Below are 15,847 nucleotides of genomic sequence, written 5' to 3' on the forward strand. Positions count from 1 at the left end.
AAGACAGCCACAGCAAAAGCAAGATGCTAAGCAACTCAGTGAGACCTTGTACCTAAATAATAAAATACAAAATATGGCTGGGGATGTGGCTCAGTGGTTGAGTGCCCACAGTTCAATCCCCAGTATCAAAAAAAAAAAAAAAAAGACTAACTCTTTTTAAAAAAAAGTTTTTAGCCACATTTAAAATTTTTAATTTCATTTTTCCATAAAAAGAATAAAGACTATTCACAAAATTTGAGGATTACAGAAACGAACAAAAAAAATTGCTAATAAACCTACTCCCTTAATACAATCACTATGAATTTTTGTGATAGATCACATAAAGTATTACACAATTGTAAAAAATTAACATATATAATTTTGGCCCTACTATTTTTCATTTTGCATCATATATTTTTATATATACATATATGTATATATGAGAGAAAGAAAATTCCCTATAACATTTTTTCAGAAATATTACTTATTTATAACTATAAATAATTATATAATATGTAACCTAGAAGCACTAATACAGCTTCATCAAATATTTCCTAAATCTGGATATCTGCATTTTTTTAATAGTACTTTTAGTTTTTAATTCATCACATCAATAGACTTAAAGGTAAGAGTCATATGATTATATCAATTTATGCACAGAAAGCATTTGACAAAATACAGCACTCTTTCATGTTCAAAACACTAGAAAAACTAGGGATAGTAGGAACATACCTCAGCATTGTAAAAGCTATCTATGCTAAACCCAAGGCCAACATCATTCTAAATGGACAAAAATTGGAAGCATTCCCTCTAAAAACTGGAACAAGACAGTGTTCACCACTTCTCTTCAATATAGTCCTTGAAACTCTACCTAAACAGAGCAATTAGATGAAAGAAATTAAAGGGAAACAAATAGGAAAAGAACTCAAACTATCATTATTTGCTGACAACATGATTCTATAGTTAGAGGATCAAAAAAAATTCCATCAGAAAACTTCTAGAATTAATAAATGAATTTCTATACATCAGTAGTGAATGCTCTGGAAGAGAAATTAGGAAAACTATCCCCTTCACGATAGCCTCAAAAAAAAAAAAAAAAAAATACTTGGGAATTAACAAAAGAAATGAAAGACCCATCCAATGAAAACTACAGAACACTAAAGAAAGAAATTGAAGAAGACTATTATATTTATATTATTTATATTTAAGGTTTAAAACTCAATAAGTATATTATGAATTAATGTATCTACTAGATTTTAATTTCTAGAAATTTTGAAACACATCAAAGTCTTCCCCACTGTCCTTTTATTCAGCTCTTGGTGGCTTTTGTAGGGATTTTGATGTTGTTCTTCTGGCTTTTGTAGTACTGGGAATTGAACCAAGGGCCTTGAGCATACTAGGCATGTACTCTACCACTAAGCTACATCCTCAGCCCCTTTTATTTTGAGACAGGGTTTCACTAAGTTGCTGAAGCTGGCCTTGAACTTGCAATCCTCTTGCCTCAGCCTCCCAAATAGCTGGGGTTACAGGCATGCTACTGAGCCCAGCTAGTCTTCTCGTTGGTCTTTTTGTTTGTTTAACAAGGGAAGAAAAAGGATAGCAACTATTTGTATTATTTGAGACAAATACTTTTGTCTCAAGTCTTTCATAATAAAATCTGGAATTGTCATGAGCTGAGTAATGAGACTTTGCTCAATGATGGACTACATATATGATAGTGGTCTCACAAGATTATTTTGTCCAGTGACACCACAGCCATGTTAGTTTGTGTATATATATTCCATGATGCTCACCCAAGCACAAAATTGCCTACTGAGGCATCTTTAAGGACTTATCTGTTGTTAAGTAATGTATGATTGTATGTGGTATATGCCTCCCCTGTTAATTATGGAAAGACACTGAACACAATTTATCTTTTTAAAACTGACTCAGAATAATCATTTATTATATGAGGTGCATACCAAAATTCAGTATTTGATACAGCACTTCTCTATAAAAATTTAGATAAAGTTTCAATTGATATCTTTGAATATTTGAAGTATTTTAAAAGACAACTTAATAGTATTAGCTAGTAAATAAGTAACAAAACAGTAATTTCCCATAACTGAAAAATCTCTAGTAATTATAAGATTAAAATTCTATGGAATTAGGGTTGTAGCTCAGTGGTAGAGTGTTTGCCCAGCACGTGTGAAGCACTGGGTTTGATCCTCAGCACCATATAAAAATTAATAAATAAAATAAAAGTATTGTGTCCGTTACAACTAAAAAAATTTTTGAAAAAAAATTATGGGCGGGCTGGGATGTGGCTCAAGCGGTAGCGTGCTTGCCTGGCATGCGAGCCGCCCGGGTTCGATCCTCAGCACCACATACAAAGATGTTGTGTCCGCCGATAACTAAAAAATAAATATTAAAATTCTTTCTCTCTCTCTCCCTCTCTCTCACTCTCTCTTTAAAAAAAAAAAATTATGGGCAAAGTAAAATAAGAATCAATCACTTCAACAAAAGAAGAACTGAATTCCACATTTAGGAAAGATGCAACTAAAAACCAACTCTCAAGTATTTTCCTTCGAATCTTGATTTAAATGTGGCTTGAGAGTTAAAAACTGTGATTCTCTTAAGAGACAAGAGGTAATTAAATTAAAGCTCTCCAAGGTTCACACCGTGAAAAGCATACTAAACCATCCCATCTGCAGAATAGTGGCTTTCCACTGCAGACCTTGTCCATTCAACTTTCAGAGGCGGAGAAACCGCATCAGCAAACATTTTCCCATGGTTTACTGAGTTTCTAACCAATTCACCCAGACTGCCTCCCTGAGAGACAAGAGAGCTGTACAGGCCCAGGTCAGCCCCTCACTGATGCTGGATCTTCCCCTGGAACCCATCCAACCTAGGGCCAAACACATGGCAGAGCTGCACTGCTCCTCACCATACTCAAAGATTTTCTTTTGCTCACACATACGGACAGTTTATTTCTAATATAGTTCTATAGTCTAATATATGATCCTAATGTATCTTAAGTTCTAATATTTAGAACATTCTAATATATTCACAATTCTAATATATATTTCTAGTAAAATAATGTCTTCATAAGTAAAATGCAACAAAAAAATACAAAGGCCTTTTTGGCCAAACAGATCAAATGTCACCTGATAGCAACACTGCACTTACACTGAAGATGACACTGTGACACTGAGATACTAATCATTTCAGGAGTTTTTCACTGTCAAGGATTCACCTTCCCATAATGTTCTCCAGTACTACTTTCCTCACTGCTCTGCCAAAATTTCTATCAGAAAAAAATCTCCTGGCAGTTAACTCACAATTCCCACAGGCCAAAGAAAACCAAAGCAACCACAGGCAACAACCAGCAACCTGAGAATTTTAAGGTTGTTATCTACTACAGAAGACTGACTCAATTACCACGGTACTAAACATTAGAAGAACCCAAGCCACATACTAATTATCCTGTGTTTTCGGCACAAAAGCTATTACTATATTTATTGTAAGGTTTAAAGGGTGACAACAACCTCCTAGTTCTTGTACATTTCTATAAAAATCTCACTTCACAAAAATTAGTTAGAAGGCTGGAGATGTAGCTCAGTGGTAAAGCATTTTCCTAGTATGTGCAAATACTTGGGTTCAAATATCCAGTGCTGTAAAAAAAATTTTTTTAAAAACACCTAGTTATTAGTTTCTGGTTTGCAATAAATTTTACTATTTGTTCCTCGGTGTTATTTTAAAAAGCTATTATAAAAATCAGAGAATAAGTTGTCTCCAAATAAGGGATATGTTTCAAAGGTTTTGTAAAACAACATTTGTATATTGTTTTATGTTTTTAACTGCTTTCTTTCACACATTTCTTCTTTTGATACATATAGCAACCCTATGAGATAAGCAAAAGGGTATTTACATCTACATTTTAGTTAAAGAAGCAATGTCAAAGTCATGCAAATAGAAAATCTAATAACAATTCACAATATCCACTCAATAGATGAATGAATATAAAAACTGTGATATATACACATACACTCTGGAGTATTACTCATACATAAAGAAGAATGAAATTATGGTATTTATGGCATTTGCTAGTAAACGGATAGAAATGGAGACCATCATGCTAAGTGAAATAAACTAGACTCAGAAAATAAAATAAAATAAATAAAAGAAACTTTAATAATCAAAACTTAAAACACAAGTTTTCTGTTTTTCCCACTATCCAACATTGCCTACATGTAAGTTGGAACTTGAAATTTGAAAATTCATCTTTCTAAAAAGTAATCTTATACATGGTGATTTGGAATCTAAACTAGCCCACAAAAACATTTAGCTCATAAAGCCAAAGCTATCAAAAAGTGGTATAGCACTATATAGTTAAAAATGGTGGAGCTGGGGTTGCGGCTCAGTGGTAGAGGACTTGCCTAGCATGTCTGAGGCATTGGGTTCAATTTTCAGTACCACATATAAATAAATGAATAAAATAAAGGTTCATCAACAACTGAAAACATATATATAAATAAATGAATAAAATAAAGGTTCATCAACAACTGAAAACATATATAAAAATTGTGTTTTTTTTTAAAAATCATGTTTAGTGAACTGACCTGAGCCCCTAATATACATGAATAACATTCATCACTTATTTAGTAAGAAATATACTAAATCCTGTAGAAAAAAATATCCTGCTTGCATGAAGGACTGGTGGCTCTTCCCTATGTTCACTTGCAGAAGCAGCTGTCCTTTTAAAGCAGGAATGCAGGCCACAAACACATCTCCTTTGTTCTTTGTGGTCCCAATGGCCTTTGGTCTCCTTATCATTAGAAATACAAGAATGTGGTATCTATAGAATACCATTTTCTCTGTCAATAACTGCATATTTAATTAAAGGTTTAACTATTTTCAACACTAACCTGGTAAGCTCCATGAGGGCAGGAATAATGCCCGTCTTCTTGTTCACCAATGGGTCCTCCCAATGCATAGCAAAGTGCCTGACCAATATCAGCAGCCAGTAAACATTTTTGTTAGATGAATAAATACTGATGAAATTGGTAGTGGCTCCAGAAGAACTGAAGGAAGTTATTACATACCATGAAATGACCTGATCCATTATTTTCAAAAGTTAATAATAAACTATAGAAAGGCTAAAATGATATGTCTTTCTCTTTCTGTGACAGTTTTGACAACACATTACCAAATTAAAAACCCAAATTCAAAAACACAACAAATAATCAAAGTGACATAATTTAATGGAAAAGAAGCTATATTTACTATTCACTGCTTCTAAATACATGTTTATTTAATAAAGTACTTACTTGCATAATCATCTTTAATATCTATAGTAGCAAATGGCATGTTTATCAGAGAATCCACAGTACTGGCTTCAAATTCTTCTGACATTTCCTTTTTTCTTGACACATTTTCACTCTCACTGGAATTTATTCCTCCTTTAACACAACACAAGAAGAAAAATACATTATTTAACTTACTTTTAAAACTCATATCCTAAACCAAACCAACTCAACTAGATGAATTAAATATAAATTAACATCTCTGTTTTAGTCAACTTTTTCACTACTGTACTAAAAAACTTGACAAGAACAATTTTAGAGGAGGAAGAGTTTATCTGGGGGCTCACAGTTTCAGATAGCAGGCTCCATTCCTTGGGGCACAAGGTGATGCAGGACATCATGGCGGAAGAGTGTGTCAGAGGAAGGGGCCCAGGACATCACATCAGAAGCAGAGAGAGCTTCCACTCACCAGATACAAAATATATGACACAAAGGCACACCCTCAATGCCCACCTCTTCCAGCCATACCCTATCTGCCTTCAATTACCACTCAGTTAATCTCCATCAGGGAACACACTGATTGGGTTAAGGTTCTGAAAATCCAATCACTTCATCTCTGAATGTTATTGCATTTTCTCACACATGAGCTTTTGGGAGACACCTAATATCTAAACCATAACAATCTGTTAAGAGAAGTACTATTTGTATTCAAATATATTGTAAAACTATTTACATAAACATTATTTACACCAGATTCAATATTTTTATAAGTGTAATTTTACGTTAAACAACAACCTTCTAAATCTTTAATCATTTTGTAAAGCACAGTATTCAACTCAGGGATAGATGAAGACAGTCAATAATTCTCAAGAGCTTTCATAGTTATACTTCCTTATTTCTTTTTTAAATGTTTTTAATAGTGCATTATAGTTATACATAATAGTGGGATTCATTTTGACATAATCATACATGCATGGAATATAATTTGCTCCATTTTAGTCTCCCGTGCTTCTACTTTCCTTCCCCTCCTCCCGTCCCCTATTCTTCTACTCTATTCCTCCCCCTTCTTCGACTCTGCTGGTCTTCAATATTTCTAAAGTTACGTTTTTTACATATCTTTGATAAACAAGCCAACAATATTTAGTCACTCTTTTCACATTTATTTTTAATAATGTCACTTATGTGTTTGGATTCTTTTTACCTTCCATAAAGATTTTTAAGTTGTTTCTCACCATTATTACACTTAACATTGGAAATCCAGCTAAAATATGCAGTTTTGGAAACACAATTATGAGAAGCAAGTGATCTGACAGTTTCCCAAACAGCTCTCCCATGGTCATGCACTAATATTAAAGTCACATTTTACATTTGGTTTTCATTTTCTTGTTAAGGATGGAATACTCACATATTTTAGGTGGAGACTAAGGGGGAAAAGGCATCTGTTTAAATTTATAAAATCAATTGCTAATTTTATCAGTTGGTGGTCTCCCCAGTACCACTATTCTCCACACCTTTATTGACACACAAATGTTATCTAGAATAGATTGAACAGAATCCTGGGATATTTCATGTATTTATTAAAGGTTGATTTACCATTTGAAATGTTAAATTTATTTATTTCATTTCTTTCATTCTGTTGCAAACTTTTGTTTTCAAATACAATACTTGCAAGACACTTTTCATTAAGGATATGGTTTACAATATATAACATGTTGACTATGGTAATAGATTACAGTTAATATGTCTAACAAAATTATAAACTTTTATTGTAATTAAAGTCATTCTCATTGTTCTCTCTCTCTCTCTCTCTCTCTCTCTCACACACACACACACACACACACACACTTACCAACATACCTGTTTGCTGTTTGTTGTTTAAAAAAAGCAACCCAAAAGAACTTTTTAAAAAATGTTCAATATCATAAAATAGTAGGAGCACTTTTTTTTTTTTTTTTTTTTTTTTTGTATTAGGGATGGAACTCAGGAGTACCTTACTACTGAGATACATTCTCACTCCCTTTTTTGTTTATTATTTTTAGACAAGATCTTGCTAAATTGGCGAGGCAATCCTCCTATATCATCCTTTGAGTTGCTGAGATTATAGGCATGCAGTACTATTCCCAGCAGTAGTACATTCTTAAAATGTTATTTATACAGTTCAAATATTAGGAAGTATGAAAGGCTGCCACATTGTTTGACAATCTTTAGTTTACTATAAGTCTTCTCATACACTCACAAATATTTTTAAAATATGAGAACAACTTTGTATTCTAAGCTTGCATTTTAAAAACATAAATTCAGTTTAAACTTAAAAGTGTAAATAGACCAATACATATCTTGAAACTTTGGGCACAGGCAGCTACACATAAAGGATCATCACTGCCCATGTACCTTCACTTGAAAAGTCTGCAACAAAAAAGTACTTGTAACAGGGCATGGTGGTGCACATCTGCAATCCCAGCTATTCAGGAAGCTGAGGCAGGAGGACCACAAGTTCAAGACCAGCCTGGGCAACACAGTGAGACTCTATCACAACATAAAAATAAAAAGGGTTATGTATTATAAAGCATCATATGGAGCCAAAGTAACCACAGGGTTCTGCAGCATTTAGTCCCTGTGATCCCACAGGAAGGATTTCAAGAAAGTAGCACAGGCTGAAAGTAAGGCACACAGCACAGGACTGGAGTGGACTGTCTCCTGAGGGAGTAAGAGAGCTCCTAAGAGAGCTCTTACAGTCTGGGATTTTAAGGAGTTTGGTCCTCTTTCTTCTTGTCTTATTTTCTCACAGCCCCCTTTTGATTAATAAGTGGTTTATTACCATTTTTTAAATTTTGTATATATACAGCTATAAAGGACTGGGGATGTAGCTAGGAGTTAGAGCATCCCTGGGTTCAGAACTGCAAAGATAAATAAATAACATGAAAATAAACAATGCTGAATGAAAATCACAACCAAAAGCAGTAAATCCAACTGTTGTTTTCCTTATTTATTCTCAATCTGAACATGTCTAAAGACATGAAATTGGCCCATCTAACACTGGCATTTCAATACCAGTTCCCAAGTCCATCTGCCACTTAGAAATAGATACTCCAGTAAGATTGGCAGCCATTAGGAAGTCAAACAACAACAAGTGCTGGCGAGGATGTGGGGAAAAGGGTACACTTGTACATTGCTGGTGGGACTGCAGATTGGTGCAGCCAATTTGGAAAGCAGTATGGAGATTTCTTGGAAAGCTGGGAATGGAGCCACCATTTGACCCAGCTATTCCCCTTCTTGGTCTTTTCCCTAAAGACCTAAAAAGAGCATGCTACAGGGACACTGCTACATCGATGTTCATAGCAGCACAGTTCACAATAGCAAGACTGTGGAACCAACCTAGATGCCCTTCAATAGACGAATGGATAAAAAAAATGTGGCATTTATACACAATGGAGTATTACTCTGCATTAAAAAATGACAAAATCATAGAATTTACAGGGAAATGGATGGCATTAGAGCAGATTATTCTAAGTGAAGCTAGCCAATCCCTAAAAAACAAATGCCAAATGTCTTCTTTGATATAAGGAGAGTAACTAAGAACAGTGTAGGGACGAAGAACAAGAGAAGAAGATTAACATTTAACAGGGATGAGAGGTGGGAGGGAAAGGGAGAGAGAAGGGAAATTGCATGGTAATGGAAGGAGACCCTCAGGGTTATACAGTGGAGGAGGTAGAGAGAGAGGAGGGGAGGGGAGGGGAGAGGTGGGGAGGGGGGAGGGGGGAGGATGGGAAAGGCAGCGGAGCACAACAGACACTAGTATGGCAATTTGTAAATCAATGGATGTGTAACTGATGTGATTCTGCAATCTGTGTATGGGGTGAAGGTGGGAGTTCATAACCCACTTGAATCAAAGTGTGGAATATGATATGTCAAGAAATTTGTAATGTTTTGAACAACCCACAATAAAAATTTAAAAAATAAATAAAAAAAAAAAAAAAAAGAAATAGATATTCCCTGATTGGGTGGCTAGATTTACATTATTTTTCAAAATTCTGCAAAAAGCAATATGCATTCAGTTGAAGCCATACTTCAAATTTTGAATTCTGAACTCTTAGGGGGCTAGTGCTCGCTCCTGATGCCAAGCAATGACCGTGAGCCTCAGTTCACAGCCAGCCCACAGTCTTGTGAGGAAATAGGAGCTCTCTATAGTGCACCTGCTGCCAGGGTTAAGTGTATTAAATACATTTTCCACTTACAATGGTTGCAACACCTGATGGGTTGTTGAGGATAACCCCATCATAAATTCAGGAGCAGCTATATAAGATGCTTGGCAATATATGAGATAAATAATAAAACTGACTTCTGGTTTTTATTAACATATTTTGAAGGCAAGAAGATTTAAGTACAATGATAAATTAAATTAAGACTTCTTGAATTAAAACATTCTTGAAATAGTTTAATTTTTAGTTTATCTTGAATTGTCAACAGTAAGAAAGCAAGTGCCCACTGGATCACTGTCTATATCAAGGAGAGAATCACACGGTGACATTGATGACAACCATTCCATTTGAATGATTTAAGGAAGAACTGGAACTGTAATTCGGTTCAATTTCTAGTACTACCAGAATCACCTACGGATTTTTTTTTTTAATATTTATTTTTTAGTTGTAGTTGGACTCAATATCTTTATTTTATTTATTAATACGTGGTGCTGAGGATCGAACCCAGGGCCTCGCACATGCTAGGCGAGCACTTTACCCCAGCCCTCACCTAAGGATTTTTTTAAAATCATCCCAGACCAATTAAAGCAGAATGTCTGCAGATCAGCCCAGCCCAGCAGCTGGCATTTTTTAAAAGTCCCACAACACATTATACATGGACATTTGTCCATTTTCTCTACTAGATTCTAAGCTATAGTGACCATATAATTTATCACTGAAAACAGGGGACTTTGGAACGTGAAAGGGGGAACTTTCATAAATTCCACCCCATCGCTAAGTGTGGTCCCCTACTGTGAGCTCCCAGGTGCCCTATTTTACTCTCCTTTGATTCCTCCACTCCTGGCAGAGTTTAGCTCATGGTAGGTGCTCTATAAATTTTTACTGAATGACTGCACAAAATGCACACTGCATATACATGTGTATACACAATATATATACACATATATTAAAATTAATGATATAATTTATATATATATATTCATATATGTATATGTGTGTGTGTGTGGTGTGTGTGTGTATATATATATATCTCAACTACACATTTGGAAGTGGTTAATAAAGCACTTGGGCTCCACTGCAATGCAGTTATCTCAATGCCCATGAAAACTAATTCCTAGTATTTCACAGTAGTCTCAGCACATCACAGCTTCTCTCATTTTCACAGGATGGATGGAGGAAAGGTACTACTATTCCATTGGACATAAAAGCAAAAACTAAGAAAAAGAAGAAAAACCAAGAGAAAAAAAAAGCATAATATGACTTGCTCAACATCTTTCACATCTTATTAAACAAAACACATTAAATTCAAATACAATATTGTATCAATATTAACAGGAGTCAAGAACTTCAAATACAAACTCTCTTTATTGTTAAAGAATTAAAATAATTTTTGTAAATATCACTTATTAACTGAAAAAAATGCCACTTACATGTAAAAGTCTTTAAAAAAAAAAAAAAAACCAAAAAACTACTGATCACTCTATTGAACAATGATTCTCAAACCGAGTATCTGGAACCTTCATCCAGTTCCCTAAGCTCTAGGGTTTGAGTAAAGGTTGACAGGTATAAATTAAATATATTTTTCCTTTCTACACCTTCTTTTACAGAAGGTATAAACCTTTTGCTTTTGAAAACTGCCTTTAAAAAAACCTACTCTCAAATAAAACATTTAAAAATATAAATTCATTGCTTTGACAGTTTTTAAGTCTCCTAAAACTTAACCTACCTATAATTAAAATATTTTTTGTACAAATTCAAATAAAAGTTACATAAAATTTATTAATAACATAAAGATGAGGTGGGTAAACTAATACCACCACACCAACCAACAAACATAGACTTCAGGCCAGGCAGGGCTGGAGAATAACTTTAGAGAGTAAATAATTTAATTTTCACTACTATGCTACTATGATAGCTAATTAAGTAACTTTCCCAGTGGTAAACTATCAGAATCAGGGGCTGGTATCTGAATCCAGTCACTGAGGCAGAAAGATGGCAAGTTCGAAGCCAGCCTGGGAGACTTGTCTCAAAATAAAAAATAAAAAGGACTGGGGATGTAACCCAGTGATAGAGCACATCTGAGTTCAATCTTCAGTACTGTTAAAAAAAGAAAGAAAAAGAAAAAGAAAGAAAATGTGGAACAACTTAAATGCCTAATGAATGGTATTGGCCAAATTATATTGCTATCTTGTGTGCATGCACAAACATGTAACAATGAATCCTACCATTATGTACAACTATAATGCACCAATTTTTAAAAATAGGAAAACCATTTACCACAAATATTGACTCTAAAAAGTGGATATAGGGACTGGGGTTGTAGCTCAGAGGTACTAGCACTTGCCTAGTAATGCACAAGGCCCTAAAATCAATCCCCACCACTGCTAAATAAATAAATAGTGGATATAAAATTACAAAATTGAATATGCTCTTAAGACTTACCCTTATTTGGGAAAAGGCAAAAGGAATGACTTAATCAAAGACCAACAGAGGAAAAAAAGGACAGATGATAGCTTATCCATTGTCATACAAACCTGCTTCCTATTTGAGCGATAAACTACAACTGCGTTAGGCAGGTTGACTCCAATCAATGTACTAAACACTATGTATGTTCCCCATCACCAACAGAAAAGGGTAATGCCATCCATTCTAGCCTTGGCTTAGCTACTAAACATAATATTATCTTATGTCTTGATAAACGTTGAAAGCTGTGTGAGTCAACAAAGCGCCTGACCATTCCCATCATAAAAAGGGAACAAAACGATTCTAAATTACTAGGGAGAAACAAAATACTACTACCTAAAAGAGAATGCAAGAAAACAGTAACCTACACAAACATCTTTAAGTTTTTAATATGAATAAGGAAGCCAGGCACTGTAACACAGGCCTGCAATCCTAGCAATTTGGGAAGCTGAGGGAGGAGATTGCAAATTGGAGGACAGCCTCAGCAACTTAGACCCTGTCTCAGAAGAAAAAATAAAAAGAACTGTGGATGTAGCTTAGTGATAAAGCATCCCTTGGCTATACACACACACACACACACACACAGAAACATACACACACATACACACACAGAGAAAAGACATATATATGCTATCAGCATTAAACAAGGAAGTGAGTGAATCCTATCTCAACAAATTCCTTCCTTTCTCTCATGCATATACCCCTCATCCTATAAATGCATCTATAAAACTGCATAACTTGGGCTGTAACCACAAGGTGAGAATCACTCCATCCGCAAGACAACTGTAAACATACACTAGTTAACGCCTATTTATATAACAAATTTTAATGTTTATATTTTTATACATGTACAATATAAAAATCTTGCAGAAGAGCCCTTTTCTCTAATTGCTTTTGGTTCTTTCCACTAGTTCAGTTCCTATAAAACGCTGACCCAAACTGGAAATTCATTCTGGGAGCTAAGGCAGACTTGGCGCCAGTTTTAAAAAGGTCATTTCCAAACCTGGAATAAAATCCCAAATGAAACAGTAAGGTGGTTCAGGTGTTTAATATCTATCACAGAAAATAAAATGACATTGCTGGGTTTTGTTTAGCACAATTGCACGGTAGGATGGGATGTGCTGGGGAGAACTTTGTGCTAAGGGTCAAAAGATCAGAAATGGGGAAACAAAAGCGAAACTTCGGGATGGGTTCACCCCCACTCTCGCCTGCAGTGGTGCCTACAAGGGGTGCCCTGAAACGCTCCGCTAGGAGCAGCGGTGCCCACCCGGTTGCACGGGGTTCCCGGTGCTACAAGGGTCTCCTAGAGGGAGGGAGAGGGCGCTCGGAGCTGGCGGGCCCCGGGCCGCGCACTCCCCGAGGCAGGACCACCTAGGCTGAGCGCGGCGCGGGCGCGGGCGCGCGCGTACGCGCTCGCGGCTCCGGCAGACCCTGGCCCATAGGGCAGCCCGCTCTCACCCGCTCCGGGGCGCTCCATGGTCGAGGGGCGAGAGGGTGGCGCATCAGGGCCCGCAGCGGCGGGCTGACGCAGCGGCCGGGAACAGGGAGACAGGCGGAGGCGGAGGCCGGGGCGGGGCCCGGGACCTGCCGGAGGCGCGCGGGGGCGGACGGCGGGAGCGCGGGCCCGGGCGGCCAGGCTAGCGGAGGCGCGGAGCCCCCCGAGCCGCAGCCCCCGCGGCAGCAGCACCTGCAGACGCTGCATGCCAGCCCGGGCGCCGCGACGAGCCGGAAGGGGCAGGCCCGGTTCTCCGGTGGTACCCGGATTGGGGCGAGCAACGCGGGCCGCGCTTGCGGAGGGCGGGGGAGCCGGGGCCGCGACCCCGGCGCCACCGCAAGCTCCGGGCCGGCTCTGCTGCCAGGCTAGTCGCAGCCGAGACCGGTGGCTGCTGGCAGCCTCTGGCAAACCTCAGTTATTTCCTGTGGCGCGGCCTTTCCTGTCCCACGCTTTGAGGGGCAAGATTGGGACTTGGCTGGGAGCATTCCTGACCCGCTGTCTCCTGAGAACCCCTGTGTTTAGTTTTGCAAAGAGCTTTGAAAACAGTACTGATTGCAAAATATTTGGGAAAAGCGACATGTACAAGAACGAGACCTTACACATCTGTATGTCGGAGGTATTTTACAGGCTTTGTTTAAAAAAAAAAAAAAAAAAAAGCCAAATTGGGACAAAGACTGAAATTTTTAATAACGGTTCTTTACCTAGAAATTAAATGGAAATGCACTGTTTTTTGCAGAATAAGGTACTGATGTGAATAAAATGGGAGAAAAGGAAATTTACTTAGTGTACAATAATGATAATAATATTAATAATCATCCCCTTGCAACAGAATGCTACTAATGTTACTGGATTTTTTGTTTTGTTTGCTGTATCAGGGATTGACCTCAGAGGCACTTTACTACTGAGCTACATCCCCAGTCTTTTTTTTTTTTTTTTTTTTTTTTTTTTGAGATAGGATATCCCTAAATTGCTGAGGCTGGCTTTGAATGACATTCTCCTGCCTCAGCCTCCTGAGTAGCTAGGATTACGGGCCTGTAGCCTAGTCCCGAGAGGGAGGCCTACTGGGTTTCTTTTTGGTGGTGTTGGGGTTTTTTTTGTTTTGTGGGTTTTTGTTTGTTTGTTTTTGTTTTGTTTGGTACCAGGGATTGAAAGGGAGAGCCACATCCCTAGACATTTTTTATATTTTATTTAGAGAGGGTCTGGCTGAGTTGTCAAGGCTGTCTTTGAATGGGATCCTCCTGCCTCAGCCTCCCCAGCTGCTTGGATTTTAAGCATGCGCCACCCCACCGTGCTTCTTTTTGTTTTTAATGTAAAGAAACCCATCCGGGAACAAGAAAAACTAATTAGGGTAGCCCTTTACCAACAATAATGCCCCCTTTGTCCCCTTGATCCTTATTCTGGGGATTGAATCTAGGGGCACTCTACTACTGAGCTGCAACCCTAGCCCTTTTTATTCTTTATTTTGAGAAGGTCTCACTAAATGGCTCAGGCTGCCCTCTTACTGGTATCCTCCTGCTTGAGCCTGCAGAATTGCTGAGATTTCAGGCCTCGGCTGCCATCATGCAGGGAACAATATACGCTAGTCCTGAGTGCACCCTGCAATGGGGATGGAAACAAAAACCCCTGTGCAACCAGGATAGTTAGCCCAAAGACCACGTACTAGCCAGACTTGTAGGCTCATACCTTTAATCCCAGTGACCGGCTGGGATTTATTAAGGCAGGAGGGATTATTAAGAAACTTCAGGTGCCCATGTAGCCCAGTAGAAGAACTTACCTAGCATGCTGTGGGCCCTGGGTTCCATTCCCAACACCTGAAAATAATAAAAATAAAAAATAATTATACAGGAGCAACTTTCTGCCCTCCCCTTTTCTGCCTAAAAGTAGAACATAAATTTCCCTTTGTAAAGGTTCCTTAATTCATAAATTTCCATTTTTAAAAGCATACAGCCCTCCCATGCCAGGAAGTAGAAAACACCTTACCTACAAAAGAAACTCTACTAAACCAACTTTCATTTACCATACATTTCCCACTCACCTTCCCACAATTTACCCCCCCCATCCCCAACCCCTTTTCCCTTTGTCTAGTCCCTTTACTTTCTCGCCCTAAGGCTCTAGATCTAACTGTCTTTTGGAATTTTTTACATCTTTCCGGTGCATCACCTATGTGTATTCATAAATAATCCTTTTCTCCTGTTTTTATGTCTATTTAATCTGCATGTCCCAGCCACTGAACCGAGAGGGCAGGGGAAAGGGTGTTTTCCTCCCCTACAAGATATACCAAGAGAAATATGAGAATTTCATTCTCTATCTAAGCAGAAATATCAGCCTGAGTGCTACCCATTGTCCACCACCAGTTTTATGAATATAGAGTCTTAGGCAATACCTCTCATGTGGAGGAAAATTTGAATTACTCAAATCCTGAAAAA

The 15,847-nt window shown here is 37.5% G+C and overlaps 1 protein-coding gene across 2 annotated transcripts in view; it reads right to left on the reverse strand.

Moving 5' to 3' along the window:
• Positions 1 to 13,630, reverse strand: part of Akap7 (A-kinase anchoring protein 7) — a 138,942-nt gene extending 125,312 nt beyond the window's left edge. For both annotated transcript variants that reach the window (XM_071613014.1, XM_071613015.1), the window contains exons 1-2: positions 13,385 to 13,630; positions 5,289 to 5,420 (exon numbers count right to left, since the gene is read on the reverse strand). In XM_071613014.1, coding sequence (XP_071469115.1) covers positions 5,289 to 5,420; positions 13,385 to 13,628 — 376 coding nt within the window. In that variant the 5' untranslated portion in view covers positions 13,629 to 13,630. The remainder of the gene's footprint in view (positions 1 to 5,288; positions 5,421 to 13,384) is intronic.
• Between the last annotated feature and the right edge of the window lie 2,217 nt (positions 13,631 to 15,847).

The sequence above is a fragment of the Marmota flaviventris genome, chromosome 6 (genome assembly GCF_047511675.1).
Source record: "Marmota flaviventris isolate mMarFla1 chromosome 6, mMarFla1.hap1, whole genome shotgun sequence".
Classification (NCBI taxonomy): Eukaryota; Metazoa; Chordata; class Mammalia; order Rodentia; family Sciuridae; genus Marmota; species Marmota flaviventris.